The 20,773-nt window shown below is 39.2% G+C and overlaps 1 protein-coding gene across 1 annotated transcript; it reads right to left on the bottom strand.

Annotated features, from left to right (window-relative positions):
* Positions 1 to 10,079: 10,079 nt before the first annotated feature.
* Positions 10,080 to 11,694, bottom strand: LOC130726000 (zinc finger BED domain-containing protein DAYSLEEPER-like). The gene is made up of 4 exons (XM_057577200.1): positions 10,681 to 11,694; positions 10,518 to 10,594; positions 10,377 to 10,437; positions 10,080 to 10,268 (listed from the first exon to the last, which is right to left on the bottom strand). Exons 1-3 carry the CDS (start codon positions 11,072 to 11,074, stop codon positions 10,417 to 10,419), a joined length of 492 nt encoding a protein of 163 aa, XP_057433183.1. The 5' UTR covers positions 11,075 to 11,694; the 3' UTR covers positions 10,080 to 10,268; positions 10,377 to 10,416.
* Positions 11,695 to 20,773: the final 9,079 nt, after the last annotated feature.

The raw sequence follows: 20,773 nt of genomic DNA, 5'->3' as shown, positions 1-20,773 counted from the left end.
TTTCGGAGTTAGTGCGAGTCGTCTGCACACCTGCCTTATGGCGAGCGTGTCCAGATTAGGCTATTTCGCTCTTAAAGCAACGTTTTGAGTGAGATTTCGAACTCTCGGAAAATTTAAAGATTCTCTTTATTTTTCCATCGACCAGCGTTTCATTTCGGAACTCTGGACTGTACGCACGATAGGTTTCACTTTTCGGATGTCCGCTGACGCTAATTTCTTTGCTTCGAAACCCTATTTTCGAGCAATGGATGAAGACTTTTTCTATTCGGGACTTCTAACGAAGATTCCGTCCGCGTTGCCAGATTTGTTTCGACGTTTCCAATCTTTCTTCAGAAGGAAGTTTTGTCGTCCGGCGATCACAGCAAAAAGTAGTTTTTCGGGACAGATTTAACTTACACCGCTTTTGAGTTTTTCGATATCGTTTTTCCCAAATCCTAGATATTTGTTTTGAGTTCTGGAATTCTGACGCTAGAATCTCTCTTAGAATTCCACGGTGAACGTGCTGCAAAAATCGGAATCGCGAAATTTTCATTTTCCCGCGATTTCACCCGCCTATAAATAGGCGAAAAAGCGAAATCCTCTTCATTTTCACCCATTTTGGCCGAGAATTGTAGAGAGAGAGGGAGAGGAGAGATTTTCGCGAAATCTTGACCAATCTTCGTGCAGTTCGTCCCTACTTCTAGGTATCAAGGTAACTAACACGATTCCTACCTCTGATTGTTGTTTCTGTTGCGTTTCTGAAGTCGTTTCTGTGCTCTAAGTTTTGAGCTTTTTCTAAAATTGTCCGATTTCTCTGATTTCTCGCTTGGGTTATGTTCCTTATGTTCCCCTGAGTCTAAAACCTCTGTCAGTAAACTCTGATTGCGATTCATTTGTCCAGGATCTGAAAAATTGACTCAAAACTCTTTTTGTCTCACATTTCGAAACTTTATTGTCAAAAAGACTTAATCTGACTTCGTGCCTTTAGGATTTGTTGTCACGGATGTCATGAGGATCATTGCTGTCAAATTTGTTTTCAGAACTGATAACTTTGAAGTTTTGAGCCTTTATTTTGGACCAAAATGCCCCTGCGTAGTCGTATTTCGACCCGATTGTCCGAAAATTGTTCCGACAGTTTCTTTGCCTTAGTTTTACCCTAAAACTACCTTGTAAACTGATTTGATCGAAGAAAAAGAGCCGAAGCCCTTTTCTCCTTATGGCCGTGGGTTATTTCCTTAGGGGGGGGGAGTTTTTCGTTTTCGAAAACTTGTCCTTTCGTACCCGTTTGTCGTATTCTGAAGCTTTGATGCTTTGTCTATCGTTTATGTATTGTTTTGCGATCGAACTAATCGATTTTGTTTGAATTCTGCTTTGTTTTTCTCCGAGGTTCAGTTGAAGGAACTTTGGAATATTCAGAGCAACTGTTTGAGGACAACCTTGATTTCGAAGCTGGAACAGCTCGAGGTTAGGGCAACTTACATATATATTAGCTATGAATGCATGATAGGCGTCGATCAATTCGACTTATGCTTTACTTTGATGTTGATTATGTTGATGAACTGATGTTGTGATGTTGTGCTTTGTTGGATTGTGCGTTTTGACGCGACTTCGGAGTGGAGATTCATTGATCTGGTGATCTTTGATGTTTCGGGTTGGATGAGCAACCCTAGGCAAGTTCAAACGAGGGGTTTGGGACTTAGCCATTTGTTGGGATTCGTTGGTTTACTTAGACTTTCCCCGGGAAACTTCTTTTGGGTGGTTGGTTTTCGGAAAACCTAGAATGAATAGAATTTTATAAACTAGAGACTTTGGGAGACTTAGACTTTGAGAAATAAACTCATAACCTGACTAATTCAATTCGAAACGTTTTTACTAAATGAATAGTTATAGGAGAACTAAAGGGGAAAACATTTACGAAAGACGGGGAAAAGTCGACCTTTGTTGTGGGTTTGGAGAGTTATCGGAATTGGGGAAAGCCACTAAGGTGAGCTATGGTGATGATTGAAAGTCATCGAGTACTCTAGTACTCTTGGGGAGTGTTGTGGAGCCGTGTTGTATTGACCGACACCTAGTGCTCTTGTTGTTTGGGCTGTGTTGTATTGACCGACACTAGACCCTTGTGTTTTCTTGTTGGAGTTGTGTTGTATTGACCGACACATACTCCGAGTTGTGTTGTATTGACCGACACTAACTCATGGGTTTGTTGAGATTGGGTTGTGAGCTAGACACTTTCGTGGTAAGGGCGATTCGTTGTTTGGCTAACCACGTTGCATTCAATCGGGTGAATAACGGGAATGGTTCACCTGTGCATATCATGGTGAATAACGGGAATGGTTCACCTTGCATTAATGATGAATAACGGGAATGGTTCATCATTCGGTGAATAACGGGAATGGTTCACCAAGGATGAATAACGGGAATGGTTCATCCAGGATGGATTTCATCCAGGATGGATAACGGGAATGGTCCATCCATAGTGAAAATGCTTCACTTGTGGCGAACGGGAACGCGTCACAAATCCGGATTCATATTGTGCATTTCACGCATACATTCATGCTGACTGAGACTGTGTGCTGTTTGTTTATTGAAGCAATGTTAGAGCCATAACATGCTAGGATTACTTATATGCTTATATAACAACTTATATATATACCCTGTCACATGTTGTGTGTATATGTACTTATTGCTGTGAGTTGACCCTAGCGCCTTGGCTTTGTTTGTATGTTTGTCTTTGGGCGGTCGGCCTGCTGCCAGATGTCGATGGCCGACTGGTTCTCGACGGTCTCTCCCTCGGGAGGGATCAGATATGAGTTGCTGGATAGGGATGCCCCCACCACTTGGGTGATCGATGTGGCTGGTCACCGGGCGACGTATAGGGGAAGGGTCATGGAGGACCGGACGGATGAGCGAGGACGCCTGACGAGCGGAGTGCTACGGCGTATGGAGCTGAGTTTTGACTTGCCGCCCTCAGTTCATTGTGGACCAGGCACTGGACATGCACCACCTGCACCACCTCCGACTTCACCTTCTGTCGAGGAGGACCCAGAGGAGATCGAGCCTGCTGCTGCTGCTATATCTGTTGTGCCACCTCCGGCTACTGCCATCGCTTCTACCGACGTGGCGTCGTCCTCTAGGCTCGTACAGTCGAGGAGGGAGTCTGTTGTCCCATCTGCCTCACGTCTCTTATCTTTCTCTTCACCGCACGGCTACCGTGTGGATCCCTTGATGAGGGTGGAGGAGGAGGATGTTCTCACAGGAGAGGTGGATGTGGAGACCGGCTCGACTAGGGCGGTGCGCAGGACAGTGAGGAGGGAGGTTATGGATTTGGACACCGAGATGATTACGGTGGATTCCGACTCTGACTCCGAGAGCAGTGGGGAGAGCTACTCGCCGAGCAGCGATGAGGAGGAGGAGGATTGGTGAGCCGAGCTGGGAGGGTAGGTTAGGATTAGCGACATTTTTTGTGTAGAGCTCTGATCGTCAGTTTCTTTTGGGACAGGGTAGGTTCCGATGTGTGGCTTTTTGTGTGGTTCTTTTGAGGAGGATCACAGAGAGTCTGTCGGAGTATAGGGGTCTTCCTTTCAGGCCATTTTTGAGTGCCGACTTTCTCTTGGATAACTGTATTTTGATACTTTTACTCACAGTTCTGGTTTGTATATTTGCCTGCGGGCGTACTACTTTGGAGTCACTGCGGCTTCGCGTGACATGGAGTGCAGCCGAGGCTGTACAGATGTATATATTTGTATATCGGTTAGTTTAGTTGTTGGGTGTTGTCTTTACTTCTTTATCGCTTTGATTTAAAGAAACAAAAAAAAAAATTACCTGTTTTCCGCGTAAAGCTTATTTTGGGTTACTAAAGTGACACCTGGAAATCGGGGTGTTACATTGTGGTATCAGAGCTTAGTCGAGTCTTTTGGGAGTCTTTGGGGAATAGGTCTTCTGTGCTAGGTTGTGTGACTCTGCAAAGAGTGAAAATTGATTGTCTGCAGAACGATTTTTCGTTCTAATTGATTGCATGGTTGTTTAACCATATGTAATAGTTTGGTGCTATTCTACGATTAGGACTAACAGTTTTCTTGGGGGTAACAGACGATGGTGAACACAAATCAGCTAGCAGAGATGATGGCCACTATGGCCCAGGCAATGACTAACCAAGCAAATGACAATGCTTTGAGACGTGCTGCGGAGGAAGCGCGTGATCAACACCAGCGTCAGAGGGAGGCGACTCTGGATCAGAACAAAGGTTTGAATGACTTCAGGAGACAGGATCCACCTAAGTTTTCGGGAGGTACTGACCCGGACAAAGCGGAACTCTGGATAGAGGAGATTGAGAAGATCTTTGGAGTGTTACAGACTGCTGAGGGAGCCAAAGTGGGGCTGGCAACCTATCTGTTGTTGGGAGATGCTGAATACTGGTGGAGAGGCGCCAGAGGAATGATGGAGGCAAATCATGTGGAGGTGAACTGGAATTCTTTTCGAACAGCTTTTCTCGAGAAGTATTTCCCAGACAATGCTCGTGACGAGCGTGAATCACAGTTTCTGACTCTGAAACAAGGAAGCATGAGCATTCCGGAGTATGCTGCCAAGTTAGAGTCTCTGGCAAAGTACTTTCGGTTTTTCCGTGATCAAGTTGATGAACCCTACATGTGCAAGAGATTTGTGAGGGGATTGAGGCCTGATATTGAAGATTCGGTGAGACCGTTGGGGATCATGAGATTCCAGGCATTGGTTGAGAAGGCAACTGAGGTGGAATTGATGAAGAATCGGAGATACAACAGGGCTGGAACAGGAGGACCGGTGAGGTCGACACCACAGAGTTTTCAGGGAAAAGGGAGGTTTCAGGCGAGGAAGCCATATCAACGTCCTGCGGGGAGAGGGTTTACCCCGGGATCTTACAAGCCTATGGCTGCTGCTACTTCAGGAGGGTCGGGAAGCCGTACCCCAAATCGAGAAGTGACTTGTTTCCGGTGTGGAGGAACCGGGCACTATGCAAACAATTGCACGAGGCCACCAAGATGCTACAACTGCAATAAATCTGGGCATCTGGCTACGGAATGCAAGGCACCGAAGGTTGAACCGTCTGTGAATGTTGTTAGTGGGAAGCGCCCAGTGGCGAAGGGAAGAGTGTATACCATGGATGGAGAAGAGGCTGAAGGAGCTGATGGTTTGATCAGAGGAGAATGTGAAATTGACGGTAATCTTCTAACTGTACTCTTTGATTCTGGTGCAACTCATTCATTTGTCTCTAAGGATTGCGTATCAAGACTGCATCTGCCTATTACTACTTTGAGTTTTGATCTTATGGTAACTACACCTGCTAGGACTCTAATTGCTAATGCCGCATGCATGCACTGTTCAGTAGTATATAAAGATAGAACTTTTCATGCCAACCTAGTATGTCTACCCCTTAAAAACCTAGATGTAATCCTCGGGATGGATTGGTTATCCCACTACCATTGTCTTTTGGACTGTAGTCGAAAGAAAGTGGTGTTCCCAGACTCGGATCTTTTCGAGTATCTTTCTATTAACCACATTAGTGCATCGTTGAGCGAGGGCACTCAGAAGTACTTTTCATTGCTAAGTCTGGAGGGGAAGAAGGAATCGGATATTCAAGGTATTCCGGTGGTTCGAGATTTTGCGGATGTTTTCCCTGGAGATGTACCTGGACTGCCGCCTGTACGCGATGTGGAGTTTGTGATCGACATTGTACCCGGAACTGGACCGATTTCGATTGCACCTTACCGTATGGCACCTGCGGAGTTAGCGGAGTTGAAATCTCAGTTGGAGGATCTTTCGGCAAAAGGATTCATTCGACCAAGTGTTTCACAGTGGGGAGCGCCAGTGTTGTTAGTTAAGAAGAAAGACGGAAGGTCGAGATTGTGTGTGGACTATCGACAACTGAACAAGGCGACGATCAAGAACAGATACCCGTTGCCGAGGATAGATGATTTGATGGATCAATTACGAGGGGCTGCTGTATTTTCGAAGATAGATTTGAAATCAGGCTATCATCAGATCAGAGTGAAGACTGAGGATATACCGAAGACTGCATTCAGAACACGCTACGGACACTACGAGTACCTAGTGATGCCGTTTGGAGTGACAAATGCACCTGCTGTTTTCATGGATTACATGAACCGCATCTTTCATGAATTCTTAGATCGGTTTGTGGTGGTGTTTATTGATGATATACTGATATACTCGAAGGATGCAAAGGAACATGAAGGACATTTGCGACAAGTTTTACAAGTATTGAGAGAGAAGAAGCTGTATGCGAACCCTTCCAAGTGTGAATTTTGGCTGGAGAAAGTCAATTTCTTAGGCCATGTTATCTCAAAGGAAGGCATAGCTGTGGATCCGGCGAAAGTGGAGACTGTTTTGGCTTGGGAGCAACCGAAGACAGTGACAGAAATTAGAAGTTTTGTGGGTTTGGCTGGATACTATAGACGCTTCATTGAGGGATTTGCCAAGATCGTTGGACCTTTGACTCAACTGACGAGGAAGGATCAACCTTTTGCATGGACTGAGGCGTGTGAATCAAGTTTTCAGACTCTGAAGGAACGTTTGACGACGTCACCTGTGCTTATTTTGCCGCAACCGGAGGAACCTTATGAGGTTTATTGTGATGCTTCGTATCAAGGCTTGGGATGTGTGTTGATGCAACATCGAAAAGTGGTGGCTTATGCTTCGAGACAGCTGAAGACTCATGAGAAGAACTATCCGACTCATGATTTGGAGTTAGCTGCCATTGTGTTTTCGCTGAAAATCTGGAGACATTACCTCTATGGTTGTACTTTCACGATATTTAGCGATCACAAGAGCCTTAAATACTTGTTTGATCAGAAGGAGTTGAACATGAGGCAACGAAGATGGATGGAGTTCATCAAAGACTATGAGTTTACGTTGCAATATCACCCTGGGAAGGCGAATGTAGTTGCTGATGCTTTGAGCAGAAAGATGCATGTCTCGTCAATGATGGTTAAAGAGCTGGAGTTACTGGAACAATTTCGAGATATGAGTCTAGGTGTGACACCGTCTGAGGGAAAGTTGAAGTTCGGTATGATCAGAATTGTCAGTGGACTGATGGAAGAGCATGTTCTAACGATTTGTTCTTTCCGTTGAGATGAAGGTTTCCTTCATCATCCAAGGGAAAGGATGGTCATCTACCAAGAAGTTAGCCTCTGTTAGTCTCTTTAGCATGTCATTGACGTTCTTCCCGATAGTCTGGTGGTGCTCTCTTTCCGTTCTATCATTTTAATTAATTTGTTAAGAAAAATTATTATATGACTCTTACTTTTTTTTTTCAAAATAATAACCATAAAAATGAATATTATAAATGTATTTATTATTATTATTATCATCCCCATTTTTAATATTAAAAGTGCACTGTATAAACTAGCGTATGTTTTTTGTTACATAAACTAGTGTATGATTGAAAAGATTTTTTTTTACATCGAAAAAATGATATGTTTGAAAATATTTAATCATAACAAATGATTTTTCTTTCAAAAACACTAAAAACTGAGAAAAAAAATGATTTCTAGCAAAAATAAATCAATTCAAACTAAGTGAACTCAGTTTCGAAACTATTAAAATGTTAATCTGTTCTAAAAAATCAACATTTTATTTAAGGTAAATACTAAATATGATTTATCTTACTCTAAAAAATAACTCCTATTTTAGAGAATCATACCTAACTTACATCAAAGGAAAGGCCAAAATTAATTAGTCCTCTAGGGGTTTAGTAGCCACTAAAGACAGGAAAGGCCAAAATTAATTAGTCCATGAAAGCGCTAAATTTGTAGTAATTATATAAATTTATTCACCTGTCAATTATTGCTTTTGTTTTTATTATTTTAAAGATAATTATTGCTTTTGTTGGCTTTTGGTTTCACTTTCACGTATAGGTGGATAAGCTGGACATCTTGCATTGCAGAGTGCTAGTAGTGACTGATTTTCTTGGACGAAAGTCAAAACCATGGACTACATTGAAGTAGAATCTTTTTTAGTGTATTTAATTGCTTTTTTCAATTTTAAATTGGATATGATAATAATGGACAGTAAAGTTTTTTCTATTTAGGTATTGTTTGACTCAACTTATTTTTTACTTTTAAGTTACTTTTAAGTAAAAGTTAGGCCAAACAGAATTTTAAAAAAGCTCTATAATTTTAAGTAGCTTATTTTTTATAATGTAAAATAAAGAAAATATCATTTTTAAAATAAGTTAGGAATATGAGCTTTTTACTTAAAAGTAACTTACTTCATCTTCCGGGAAAAATTTATTATGGTCATCTAAAAACTTGTGCAAGGTTGCACCAAGCACTTTTGACCTGCTATGCTATTTCAGGTTATTTGTATTTTTATATTTTCAAAATTAAAATAGTTAATATATTATACAATTATTAAGCAAATAGTTAGAGAATGATTAGGGTTCATTTAAGATTAACCCATGTGGTAATTAAGTAAGGTAAATCTAAAATCAATTCATATTTCTTCTGAAACCTCTAGTATTAATCACTTCTAATATCTATCAACCAACCTTTAGTTATTTTTTTCTGACTTCCATTCCTTGAACCCAAACTAATCTTCTTCATCCACAAAAACAACCTTCCACCACAAACCCAGAAATCAAACTCCTCAAATCCAAACACAAAAACCCATAAATTAAAATAAATCAACCCCCCCCCACAAAACCTCCACCTTCATCTTCTTCATCACCAACCGAACATAATACGAGATCCAAACATCCTCCCCCTCCGCCGGCGCCAGCTACGAGGTCGCTTCTCTTGTCTTCCTCTCGCTTCTCTCTCCCTTCTCAAACATGTCTTCACTCTTCCTCCGTCGTTCTCTTCGTCGATTTGGTCCAATAATCTCGAGCCGATCTGTTGCAGATATGTTGGTTGCATATAAACCTTAACTTCTTCAATAAAATGGTTGCAGATCTGTTAATTGGTATGAAATGGGGTGGGTCCTGGTCCTATTTGTTCTTATTTCTGGGTGCGCGAGATCTGGTGGTGGTTGTTAACGGCTTCCTCTGTTCATCTATTTGGATTCCAGATTCACACAAATTTTGGGGATTTGGTGGGTTTTCAAAGTTTGGGGATTTTGTGGGTTTTGTGATTTGCGTTATGGGTTTTGGTGGTTGTGGGGGTTTAATTTTGGAAACCTGGTTTTCTGGAGGTTGATGATGAAGATTGGGAGATGGAAAGATGATGACAGTGGGGAGATGGAAAGATGATGACGGTGGTGTTTCTGAATTTGTTAACAATTAATGTTTTATTTAAAAAATATTAAAGATTTTGTTTTGCTGAACAAGTAACTCAAGAAATTACCACACTCACTTAACTATAATCATTTACTAACTATTTTAATTTTGAAAATATAAAAAATACAAATAACCTGAAATAGCAGGTCAAAAGTGCTTGGTGCAACCTTGCACAAGTTTTTAGATGACCATAATAAACTCCTCCCATCTTCCGTTCCATGACTTTACATCTCGTCCCAGACTAAAATCTTATATCTCTGGTGCCCCTGTACCGCTCTACTGCCTCTATACGGCCATCATCAGATATTTCTTCAATAAGTCTCTCATCAACGGTACCGACAAAGCCATTCAACCACCCTCTTATCTCTTCTTCTTGTTTTTCTTCCTTCCTTAAATTCTCAGACCTGTTTAACTGAATTCACTCCAAAGAACTACCACTGTATATGTCTAGGGATGGCAACGGGGCGGGTATCCGAACCCGTACCCGAACCCGCAACACTACCCGCGGGTAGTCGACCCGTATCCGTACCCGTTAAGCGTCAAACGGGTACCCGTTTACGGGCCTTAAACGGGTTTGGATACCCGCGGGTACCCGTTAAGCACCAAACGGGTACCCGTTTACAATTTTTTATTTTCCTAAATTACTGCAAATTAACTTTTTTTTTGTTGGAAATTTAAATTGATTTCAGATCTTAAATAACACCCATATAATTGAACATTAATTGAGCGGATGAAGCAAATAAATATGAATTAATTTCAATTAGTTTGAAATATCAAGTTCATCAAAACAATCCAAGATTATAAATATTCTACAATTCCAAAATGGTAGCAGCAATTTAAAAACATGTCTACAATACCAAGAATCCACAAACTGATAACAACTACCCAAAAGACCGCTCTGGTACATTAAGATTTCCATTAAACAATGTAATCCAGAGAAAATAAATTTCAGTTGGGCCCAAAATAGGTCAATAGCTCCGGATAAAATTCTGCAGTAAGAAAATCAACCACTACCAGACAGCGCCTACAAAAAAGTTAATGTGCATCAAGACTCAAGTGAAAATCAAGGGTTTGCACTCATTTTTGAACTAGCAAATCATGCAGGAAATGTATACAAATTAGGCACTCTTACCTTCATCATCCCTCATTCCACTAATATTGATCAATCTTCATTAACTTTCACCACATGGCTCCTACAAAAGTATACAAATTAAAATCCAACCAAGCAATTTTATTATGAAATTCAAAGAGAAAGTATGAAGATAAGACTAACAATGTCAACATCCATATCTTCCAATATTGTGGTGGAATACTCCATCATTTTACTCATATCCATTGATGGCGAAGAACCTGAAAGTGGAAAACAAATAGTTTATTAAAAAGGGGTTGCAATAATAAATCAATTTTTATTAACTTAAAGTAATACACTTAAATACCTTTCAAATTACTCCATAGCCAGTTTTGGTAACAAATCATTGCTTCCAAAGTATCTGGCCGCAATCTACTTCGATGTGGAGTGAGAAATCTACCACCAGTGCTAAACGTAGACTCCGAAGCAACAGTGGAGATAGGAATTGCTAGGAAATCTCTTGCTGCCATTTGCAAACTTGGGTATTTTAAGCCATTTTGCTTCCACCAACCCAATATATCAAAAGGTTCTTCAAAAGGCAAAACCGCTTCTTCTAAATACATATCTAATTCTGACTTACGCTTTCCTTTGACCCTCCCCTTTTGCGCAACTTGATGACTTTTATATATTGACTGCCAAGGCACTATTCCAGCAACACTTTTTTCTTCCACTTCAGGGTTTATGCATGGAGATATATTCATAGCTTCCTTTCACTTGAGTTTCTTTTTATACTCTTTAATCAAATCATGACAAAACTCTTTTATCTTAACAATTTCCTCAGAAGATTTTTCTCCATAAATGTAAGGAAAGTAAATGTCGATAAAACTAAGTTTTAACCTGGGGTCTAAAAGAGTACCAACTACCATCACATCAGTGACAACACCCCAATACTTGTCAAATTTGGCCTTCATACATTTAACCATTTCAAAAACAACTTCATCCGTAGAACTACTCCACATACCCAAAGCATTTTTAATCTCACAAATCTTGGGGGAAATGACATTTGCAGTGGGATAAGATCTACAAGAAAACAAGTTGGTTACATCATAAAACAATTCCATCTTCAGCCATTTTCCACTCATCTTCACTAGGTGAGTCTTCATACTCTTTCTCTCTCTGTGACAACCGCTCATAAACAGCCTTGTATTCAATTGCAACTCGGAGCATTAAAAAGATAGAGTTCCACCGAGTTTTGCAATCAACAACCGGTTTCTTAAATGGACAATTTAGTTGTAAACAAGCATCTTCAAATTTCTCTTCTCTTTTAGGTGTTAATGTCCAATAATTAACACTTTTTCTAACCTTCTCAATGGCACCAGAAATTACAGACAACCCATCTTTTACAACTAAATTCAAGATGTGAGCGCAACATCGCATGTGAAAAATGCGACCCCCCAAGATGAGTTTTTATGTGAAATATCATCCAAAATATATTCAATCATTTTATCATTCGCAAAACAGTTATCAAGGGTTAAAGTTGATAACTTACCATCCAAACTCCAATCCTTCAAGCACCGAATCAAGACATCCCCAAGAGCTCTTCCACTATGAGGAGCACGCACATGAATGAACCTAATATCAATAAAAATCATTAACAACACATATAAGATAACAAGTCTTTGCAAAAAGATGACAAATTTTAGGCATTACCTCACTAGACGACTTTGAAGAACCCAAGAGTCATCAATGAAGTGAGTAGTCACAGCCATGTAGCCTTGGTTTTGATTGGTAGACGTCCACATGTCACTTGTTATTGCAATTTGGCTTTGATTCTCTTGCATCAACTTCATAGTCTTCCTCTTCTCTTCATTAAATTGCTTGATGATATCTTTCTTGATGGTGTTGCGTGAAACATTTTTGAAAAGGGGTTGCAATACCGAGCAAAACTCTTTGAAGAAGTGATGGTCAACCACAGCTAATGGATATTCGTGGGCGACGATCATTCTAGCAAGAGCTTGTCTTGCTTTTTCAGGGTTAAGCACATAAGAACCATCCTCACTCTTCTTTTGCTCGGTTTTGAAATGTTTTTGCTCTCCACACTTTTTTTGATATTCCTTGCACCTGTTCAAGTGATTGCGCAAGTGTGTTGTACCTTGCTTTGGATCACCTAACAAACTTTTTCCACAATGTACACAAATTGCTCTCTGCTTGCCATCAATTATTTTATGCTCAAAATGGCCCCAGACTTCAGATCTTGTCTTCCTTTTATCACCCACAACTTCAATTGTAACTTCTTCTTCCAAAACAGTTTCAGGGACTGCACCAAAATCTGAACCACTCATAGTATATGGCGAATCTTCTTCTCTTTCTTGGCCATCACCCAATGGAATAGTCGAACTTAATGATTGTTTCGTAGACATTCTACAAAAAAAAAAAAACAGACAATGATAAAAGCATTAAACTTTACATATACAGAAAGAGTACCAAGCTGGTAAATGTGTGATTTACAATTCATAACTTAACATATATTTGTTTAGTATGTAAATTTTATATAAATAAGTTTCAATCCTTTACATGATTACAGAGGAATGCCCTTTTGCTGCAACATCACAAATTGATAAACAAGATCGAGTTCTACCAAATATAAAACAAAAACAACCAGTAAAAATGAAACACACTTGGGAAATTATACTCGTAGATAGTAAAATGAACAGAGATTTAGTCAAATTTAGCAAATCAAAACTAAGAGTGGATAGAAAGGATTGTCGGGTTTTCACCTTAAATATCAGACCAGGTTAATGATCATGAAACAACACAAGAGACTTGTCTGAAACAGAAGAAGCGAAACAGGAACATGGGCCGGGGCAGAGGAATTGAAGAGTAAAAAACCGATTTTGAAGCAAACCTAGATGATCTCTAAGCCCCCATCTGGTTTTCCTTCATTTCACCATAGAATCACTAGTCACTATCAAAATTAGATTTTTCTTGTTCTCCACACACACCCAAACAGTTATTACACAAGCTCTTCCTAACATCATATCAGATAAAAAGAAAAGGATCAACAAACTTACATGGGCTGACGGTGGCGGAGAACCAGTCGCCGGAGATGGGCTGACGGTGGCGGGAGGAGATGGTGGTGTGCGGCGCTGACGGTGGCTGAAGGACAGAAGGAGAAGGAAAGAGTGAATGGAGAAGAATGAAACCCTAAAATTTTAATTTGGGCTTAAGTAAATAGTAAGGGCATTTATGTAATTTTACTCTAACGGGTACCCACGGGTAGGGTACGCTTATATCCGCCCCGCCCCGTTTTCGGACGGATATTTAAAATATCCGCTTTTCAAACCCGTGGGTACCCGAACCCGCGGGTTATTATACCTGTGACGGATTTTTATCCGCGGGTACCCGCGGGTTCGGGTTTTTTTTGCCCCATTGCCCGGTTGATTGAAATTCAAATTGTCAAAGTTGTGACGTGGCTGGAAAGGACATGTCAAAGGTAGCGGTTGAGATTCTGTGGATTCACTGACCTTGGCGTCACTTCAAGGCACGGCGCGTGGGATAGACACAACGTGCGACAAAATATCACGATTCAGGGCACGTGCATAACTATGCTGAGGCGGGCGGAATAAAGGCCGTCGCGACAAGCCTGCTTGTGGACTTGGGTCGCCCGGAAGAAGAGGATGCGACTGGGGGTCTAAAAGTGTTGATTGCAAAAGGCTCTATTTGTTGGCCATTGTTTTTCACTTCTAGATTTTAAGTTTTTAAGTTTTAGTCAGTATCATTAGGGATCTCGCCTTATTTCTTACTTAAAGACACACTTAGCTCTCATGCTTCGAGCTCGGTGTCTTGTGGACTTGTGGACTGGGCGAGACCACAAGGTCCCTCGCCCAGGAGACTCAACTTTGGGCGTGGGACGCGTCATGACCTTGGGCCTCCCTTCCCGAGGCCCAACTGGCCGCCCATTTGGACAGACTAAGGGCGCAAAAGCCCAACTCCACCTCTATAAATAGGAGGGGAATATCAATTGTAAGGGACTCTTAGCTCATTTGAGAAATAATAGCATTGAAATTCAGTTATATTTTCTCTCTCTAAGCGGTTAGAGTTTCTCTCTCTAAGCATTCACATCACTTTCCTCACACTTTGGGTACTACCTTCTCTCTCTAGGTTCTAGCACGGAACATATGCTAAGCTTTACATCTATGTTATGTCCTCTCTAGCATCAACCTCATCATCGCTTCTCCTGTTTCTCCCTTCAAGCCTCTCGTATATCTCTTCAATATCTTTTGCTTTTGCAGTGTAAAAGCATGTTCTAACGATTTGTTCTTTCCCTTGAGATGAAGGTTTCCTTCATCATCCAAGGGAAAGGATGGTCATCTAGCTAAAAGTTAGCCTCTGTTAGTCTCTTCAGCATGTCATTGACGTTCTGCCTGAAAGTCTGGTGGTGCTCTCTTTTCGTTCTATCATTTTAATTAATTTGTTAAGAAAAATTATTATATGACTCTTACTTTTTTTTTCAAAATAATAACCATAAAAATGAATATTATAAATGTATTTATTATTATTATTATCATCCCCATTTTTAATATTAAAAGTGCAGTGTATAAACTAGCGTATGTTTTTTGTTACATAAACTAGTGTATGGTTGAAAATATTTTTTTTTACATCGGAAAAATGATATGTTTGAAAAGATTTAATTATAACAAATGATTTTTCTTTCAAAAACACTAAAAACTGAAAAAAAATGATTTCTAACAAAAATAAATCAATTCAAACTAAGTGAACTCAGTTTCGAAACTATTAAAATGTTAATCTGTTCTAAGAAATCAACATTTTATTTAAGGTAAATACTAAATATGATTTATCTTACTCTAAAAAATAACTCCTATTTTAGAGAATCATACCTGACTTACATCAAAGGAAAGGCCAAAATTAATTAGTCCTCTAGGGGTTTAGAAGCCACTAAAGACAGGAAAGGCCAAAATTAATTAGTCCATGAAAGTGCTAAATTTGTAGTAATTATATAAATTTATTCACCTGTCAATTATTGCTTTTGTTTTTATTATTTTAAAGATAATTATTGCTTTTGTTGGCTTTTGGTTTCACTTTCACGTATAGGTGGATAAGCTGGACATCTTGCATTGCAGAGTGCTAGTAGTGACTGATTTTCTTGGACGAAAGTCAAAACCATGGACTACATAGAAGTAGAATCTTTTTTAGTGTATTTAATTGCTTTTTTCAATTTTAAATTGGATACGATAATAATGGACAGTAAAGTTTTTTCTACTTAGGTATTGTTTGACTCAACTTATTTTTTACTTTTAAGTTACTTTTAAGTAAAAGTTAGGCCAAATAGAATTTTAAAAAAGCTCTATAATTTTAAGTAGCTTATTTTTTATAATGTAAAATAAAGAAAATATCTTTTTTAAAATAAGTTAGGAATAGGAGCTTTTTACTTAAAAGTAACTTACTTCATCTTCCGTTCCATGACTTTACATCTCGTCCCAGACTAAAATCTTATATCTCTGGTGTCCCTGTACCGCTCTACTGCCTCTATACGGCCATCATCAGATATTTCTTCAATATGTCTCTCATCAAGGGTACCGACAAAGCCATTCAACCACCCTCTTATCTCTTCTTCTTGTTTTTCTTCCTTCCTTAAATTCTCAGACCTGTTTAACTGAATTCACTCCAAAGAACTACCACTGTTACTGTATATGTCCAATGAAACCCCTTTATCACAGATCTGCATCACAGGCTACAAGTTTCTGGAAAACTAAATATCATTGATCGATATCTGTTTCACTCCAATTGTATAAGAACGGTGAAGTTTAGAACAAGCAGAGCGTTGAAGATAAGTGCAGAAATTAGATCCAACCTCATGCTTTTGAAAAATTGCTAGATTGACTTTAAAATTTGTACAGATAAATGTTTTGTGGTAATGTAATTCGACCAGATCTGTGCAGTATTACAAAACTAAATGTTTGAATTTTCTCATAAAACTTAGGCTAGAAAGAGGCTAATTTCAACGGGGGGGCATTTTGCTTAAGCAAACCCAGAGGGCCCTATTCTGATCACCAGAGGTATCATTCATCGGTCATTGAATGTTTAGATTAGTATTAGTATATGTGAAAAAACATAGTTTATTTATCAAACATCTTTTATCTTAAAAGTCACATTTAAGATGTAAAAATAATGAAAATCACCCAACAACTTTAGCTTTATTTTAAAAGATCTTATTTTTAGCTTTGACTTATAAGTAACTTTTAAACTCTAAAAAAGTTGGGTCAAACGCTACCTTAGTATTTAATGCAGTTGTATATTTATAAAGACTCGAACCTCAAAACTGTGTTTAAGCTAGAACAACATTGTATTAGTACTAAGTGTAGGTACTATGTGGTAAATAGTTGTATAATTTAGCCTCTTTAACTTATATCCGTAATAACTAAATACATATTATATATTTGGAAAAATTACTTTGAACTCTCTGATGCTTTATTATTATTATATTGACATCATCTTTAATCTCTATTATTTAATAAGACACTAATTACCATTATATCTAGAAATAATACCCGTGCGTTGCACAGGTTTATTTACACTATTTTTTTTAATATTGTATAAAAATTATTATAGTGTTATTAAATTACTAGATATAAGAATTATTTTTTATTATAAATATAATAAAAAACCATGTTGAGACATCAAAATAATAGTTTTGGTGTATTAAATTGCTCGTACAAAATATCTATTTCCGTAAATAATTAATATCACTCAAATTTAGTAATTGATATTTAATAATTAGCATTGAATTAATTTTAGAAACTTTGGTTGTAACATATTCTATTGTTTTGGGTTTATTATTGTGGTTTCAACTGCAGAGAGACTGATTTATCATATATCCGATTGTAAATATTGATACTCAGTTAGAGAGAATATTATCCCCAAATGTTATTCTGTTTTTTAATCATAACTTATCCTTAAAAAATAATTTAATAATTTATTTATTTAATCATTTGAAAAATCCTTTAAGTGAATTTGAAATATTTTAAATCAAGTAATAAGGTTTTAATATAAGTCATAATAACATTTTTTTATACTTTTTTTTATCAAAAATGAAATAATTTTAACTTTAAAAATTATAACTATAATGAGTCATAATTTTAATATTTTAAAATATTATTTAGTAAACTTAAATTTATTCAACTTTTGTTATAATTATGTTTCTCTATTATGCATTGTAAGACCCGGATTTACAGAACCGTTTACTTTTCCGACTCACGCGTAGGATCATTGTAAGCGTGACAGGAGTTCGTCGTTTGAGAAAGATTAATGAAGAAGAAAGTTCAGGAATTGCTTGAAGATTGTTTCATAGTCGTTTTAGGAGTTAGTGCGAGTCGTCTGCACATCCGCCTTGTGGCGAGAGTGTCCAGAATAGGCTAATTCCGCTCTTAAAGCAACGTTTAAGTGAAATTTCAAATCCTTGGGAAAATAAGAAGTTCTCTTTATTTTTCCTTCGACCAGTGTTTCATTTCGGAACTCTGGACTGTACGCACGATAGGTTTCAATTCTCGGAAGTCCGACGACGCTAAATTCTTTTCTTCAAAAACCCTAAATTCAATCACTGAATTAAGACTTTTTCTATTCGGAGCTTTTAACGAAGTTTCCATCCGCGTTGCCAGATTTCTTTCGATGTTTCCAATCTTTCTTCAGAACGAAGTTTTGTCATTAGACCTTCACAGCTAAAAGTAGTTTCTCGGGACAGATTAACTTACACGCTTTTGGATCGTTTTCCCCAAATGTTAGAGATTTGTTTTGAGTTCTGGAATTCTGTCGCCAGAATCTCGCTTAGAATTCACCGATGAATGTACTGCAAAAATCGGAATCGCAAAATATTTATTTTCCCGCGATTTCACCTTCCTATAAATAGTAAAAAAAATAAAAAATATCTCTCATTTCTTCCAAAGAGGCCGCGGGTTGAGGAGAGAAAAGAGGAAAGGAGAATTTCGCCGAAACTCGACCGATCTTCGAGCTGTTTGTCCCTAATTCAAGGTATCGAGGTAACTAGCTTGATTCTTACCTCTGATCATTGTTTTTACTGCGTTTCTATATCTCTTTCTGAGCTCAAAGTTTCGAGCTTTTCGTAAAATTATCCATTTTTCCCGATTTTTCTGTTGAGGTACCTTCTATACTTGCCCAACAACCTAGGACACTCGCTGTTGTTCGCCGATTTCGACAGAGTTGTCAAAGATCTGAAAAATTGTGTAAAAACCCTTTTTGCGCACATATTGAAACTTTAATGTCGAAAAGCTACAATTCGACTTAGTGCCTTTAGGATTAGTTGCTACAAATGTCGTTAGGAACATCGCTATCAAATTTGTTTTCCGAAGTTTTAACTTTGAGTTTTTTAGCTTTAATTTTGGACCAAAATGCCCCTGAGTAGTCGTAATTCGATCCTTTCGTCCGAAAATTTTTCCGGCAATTTCTTTACCCTAGTTTTACTCTAAAACTACCTTGTAATTAAATTAGATCGAAGAAAAAGCGCCAGAACCTTTTTCCTCTTGTGGCCGAGAGCATGTTTGTGTGGGGGGGGGGGTTTCGTTTGCGAAAACTTGTCCTTTCGTACTCGATTGTTGTATTCTGAAGCTTCAATGCTTTGTCTATCGATAATTAGTTGTATTGTGATCGAGCTAATCGATTTTGTTTGGATTTCTGCTTTGTTTTCTCCGAGGTTCAGTTGAAAGAACTTTGGGTTTCTTAGAGCAATTGTGTGAAGAAAAGCTAGACCACGAGGCTGGAGCAACTCGAGGTTAGGGCAACTTACCTATTAGCTAAGACTGCATGATAGGCGTCGATAAATTCGACTTAAGCTTTACTTTGATATTGATTATGATGATGAATTAATGTTATGATGTTTTCCATAACTTATGATATTGAGATGTTATTGAATTGTGCGTTTTGACGCGACTTCGGAGTGGAGAATCATTAAACTGGTTACCTTTGATCTTTCGGGTTGGGGAAACAACCCTAGGCGAGTCCAAACAGGGGGTTTGAGACTTAGTCATTCGTTTGTATACTTAGACTTTCCCCGAGAGTTATATTTGGTGGGTTTTTGGAAAACTTAGAATGAATAGAATTTCGAAAACTAGAGACCTTAGAGAATTTAGTATTCAAGAACTAAATTCATAACTTGACTAATTCAATTCGAAACATTTTTATTAACGAATAAAACATAGGAATACTAAAGGGGAAAATAATTGCGAAAGACGGGGAAAAGTCGACTTTTGTTGTGGGTTCTGGAGAATTGCTGGACACCAGGGGGGTGAGCCACAGTGACAAGGGGAAGTCACCTAGTACTTGGGTACTCTTGTTGATGGAGTTTGTGTTGTATTGACCGACATTAAACTTTTGGGTTTTGAAATTGATAATAGAGCTAAACACTTGCGTTGTGAGGGCGAATCGATGCTTGGCTAACCATATTGCATCATGCATCATTCGAGGTTTGTACGATCGAAAGATTGGGCCTCGGTGAAGTCGGGAAAGCTTCACGAAGGTTGGGAAGGCCTTCATTGAAGAACACCTGGGTGTATCTTCGGCATAGCGGGCAGAGTGGCACGACCTAGGGTGGTTGGGGCTGATCCGACTGTGCATGGGTTTGTAAGTGACACCCGAGCGAAAATGGTTAAACACTAGGCCGGTGTTAGGACTGACTCGATGGTGCCCATCCCACTTGAACTATCCGGATCATATTGAATTGCATTTCACGCATACATTCACTCTGACTGGAATTGTATGCTGTTTGAATTATTGAAGCATTGTTAGAGCCAATAACATGCTAAGATTATTAATATATATATATATACATGAACATATATATCCATACCCCAATCACATGTTGAGTGTATAATTACTTTATTCCGTGAGTTGACCCTAGCGCTTTGGCTTTGGTTTCATGTTTGTGTTTGGGCGGTCGGCCTACTGCCAGATGTCGATGGCGGAGTGGTTTTCGATGGTCTCTCCCTCGGGGGGGATCAGGTTTGAGTTGGTGGACCGTCATGCCCCCACCGCTTAGGTGATCGATGCTGTGGATCATCGAGCGACGTGCCGGGGAAGGGTCATGGAGGACCGGACAGACGAGCGTGGACGTTTGACGAGGGGAGTGCTACGACGCATGGAGCTGAGCTTTGACTTGCCGCCTTCAGTTTGTTGTGGACCAGGTACTGGTCGAGGACCACCTGCACCACCTCCGACTTCATCTTCTTCCGATGACGAGGACCCATCCGAGATCGAGGCTGATGTTGATGCACCTGTTGCGCCACCTCCTGCTACTGCTATCGATCCTACCGACGTGGCGTCGTCCTCGAGGCTCGTGGAGCCGAAGAGGGAGTCCGTTGTTCCATCTGCCTCACGTCGTTTTCCTTTTACTCCACCGCGCGGCTACCGTGTGGAACCCCTGGTTCGGGTGG

The sequence above is a fragment of the Lotus japonicus genome, chromosome 6, assembly GCF_012489685.1.
Source record: "Lotus japonicus ecotype B-129 chromosome 6, LjGifu_v1.2".
Lineage (NCBI taxonomy): Eukaryota > Viridiplantae > Streptophyta > Magnoliopsida > Fabales > Fabaceae > Lotus > Lotus japonicus.
The sequence above is the reverse complement of the archived record's forward strand: the minus strand, read 5'-3'. Positions and strand labels throughout refer to the sequence as shown.

Bases quoted from the DNA above. Each gene is read 5' to 3' on its own strand.
- LOC130726000 (XM_057577200.1), bottom strand. From the start codon at position 11,074: ATGAATATATCTCCATGCATAAACCCTGAAGTGGAAGAAAAAAGTGTT. The intron at 10,595-10,680 runs GTATTTAAGTGT...TTCCACTTTCAG, and splicing joins GCTATGGAGTAATTTGAAAG to GTTCTTCGCCATCAATGGAT. The intron at 10,438-10,517 runs GTTAGTCTTATC...ATACTTTTGTAG, and splicing joins AAGATATGGATGTTGACATT to GAGCCATGTGGTGAAAGTTA.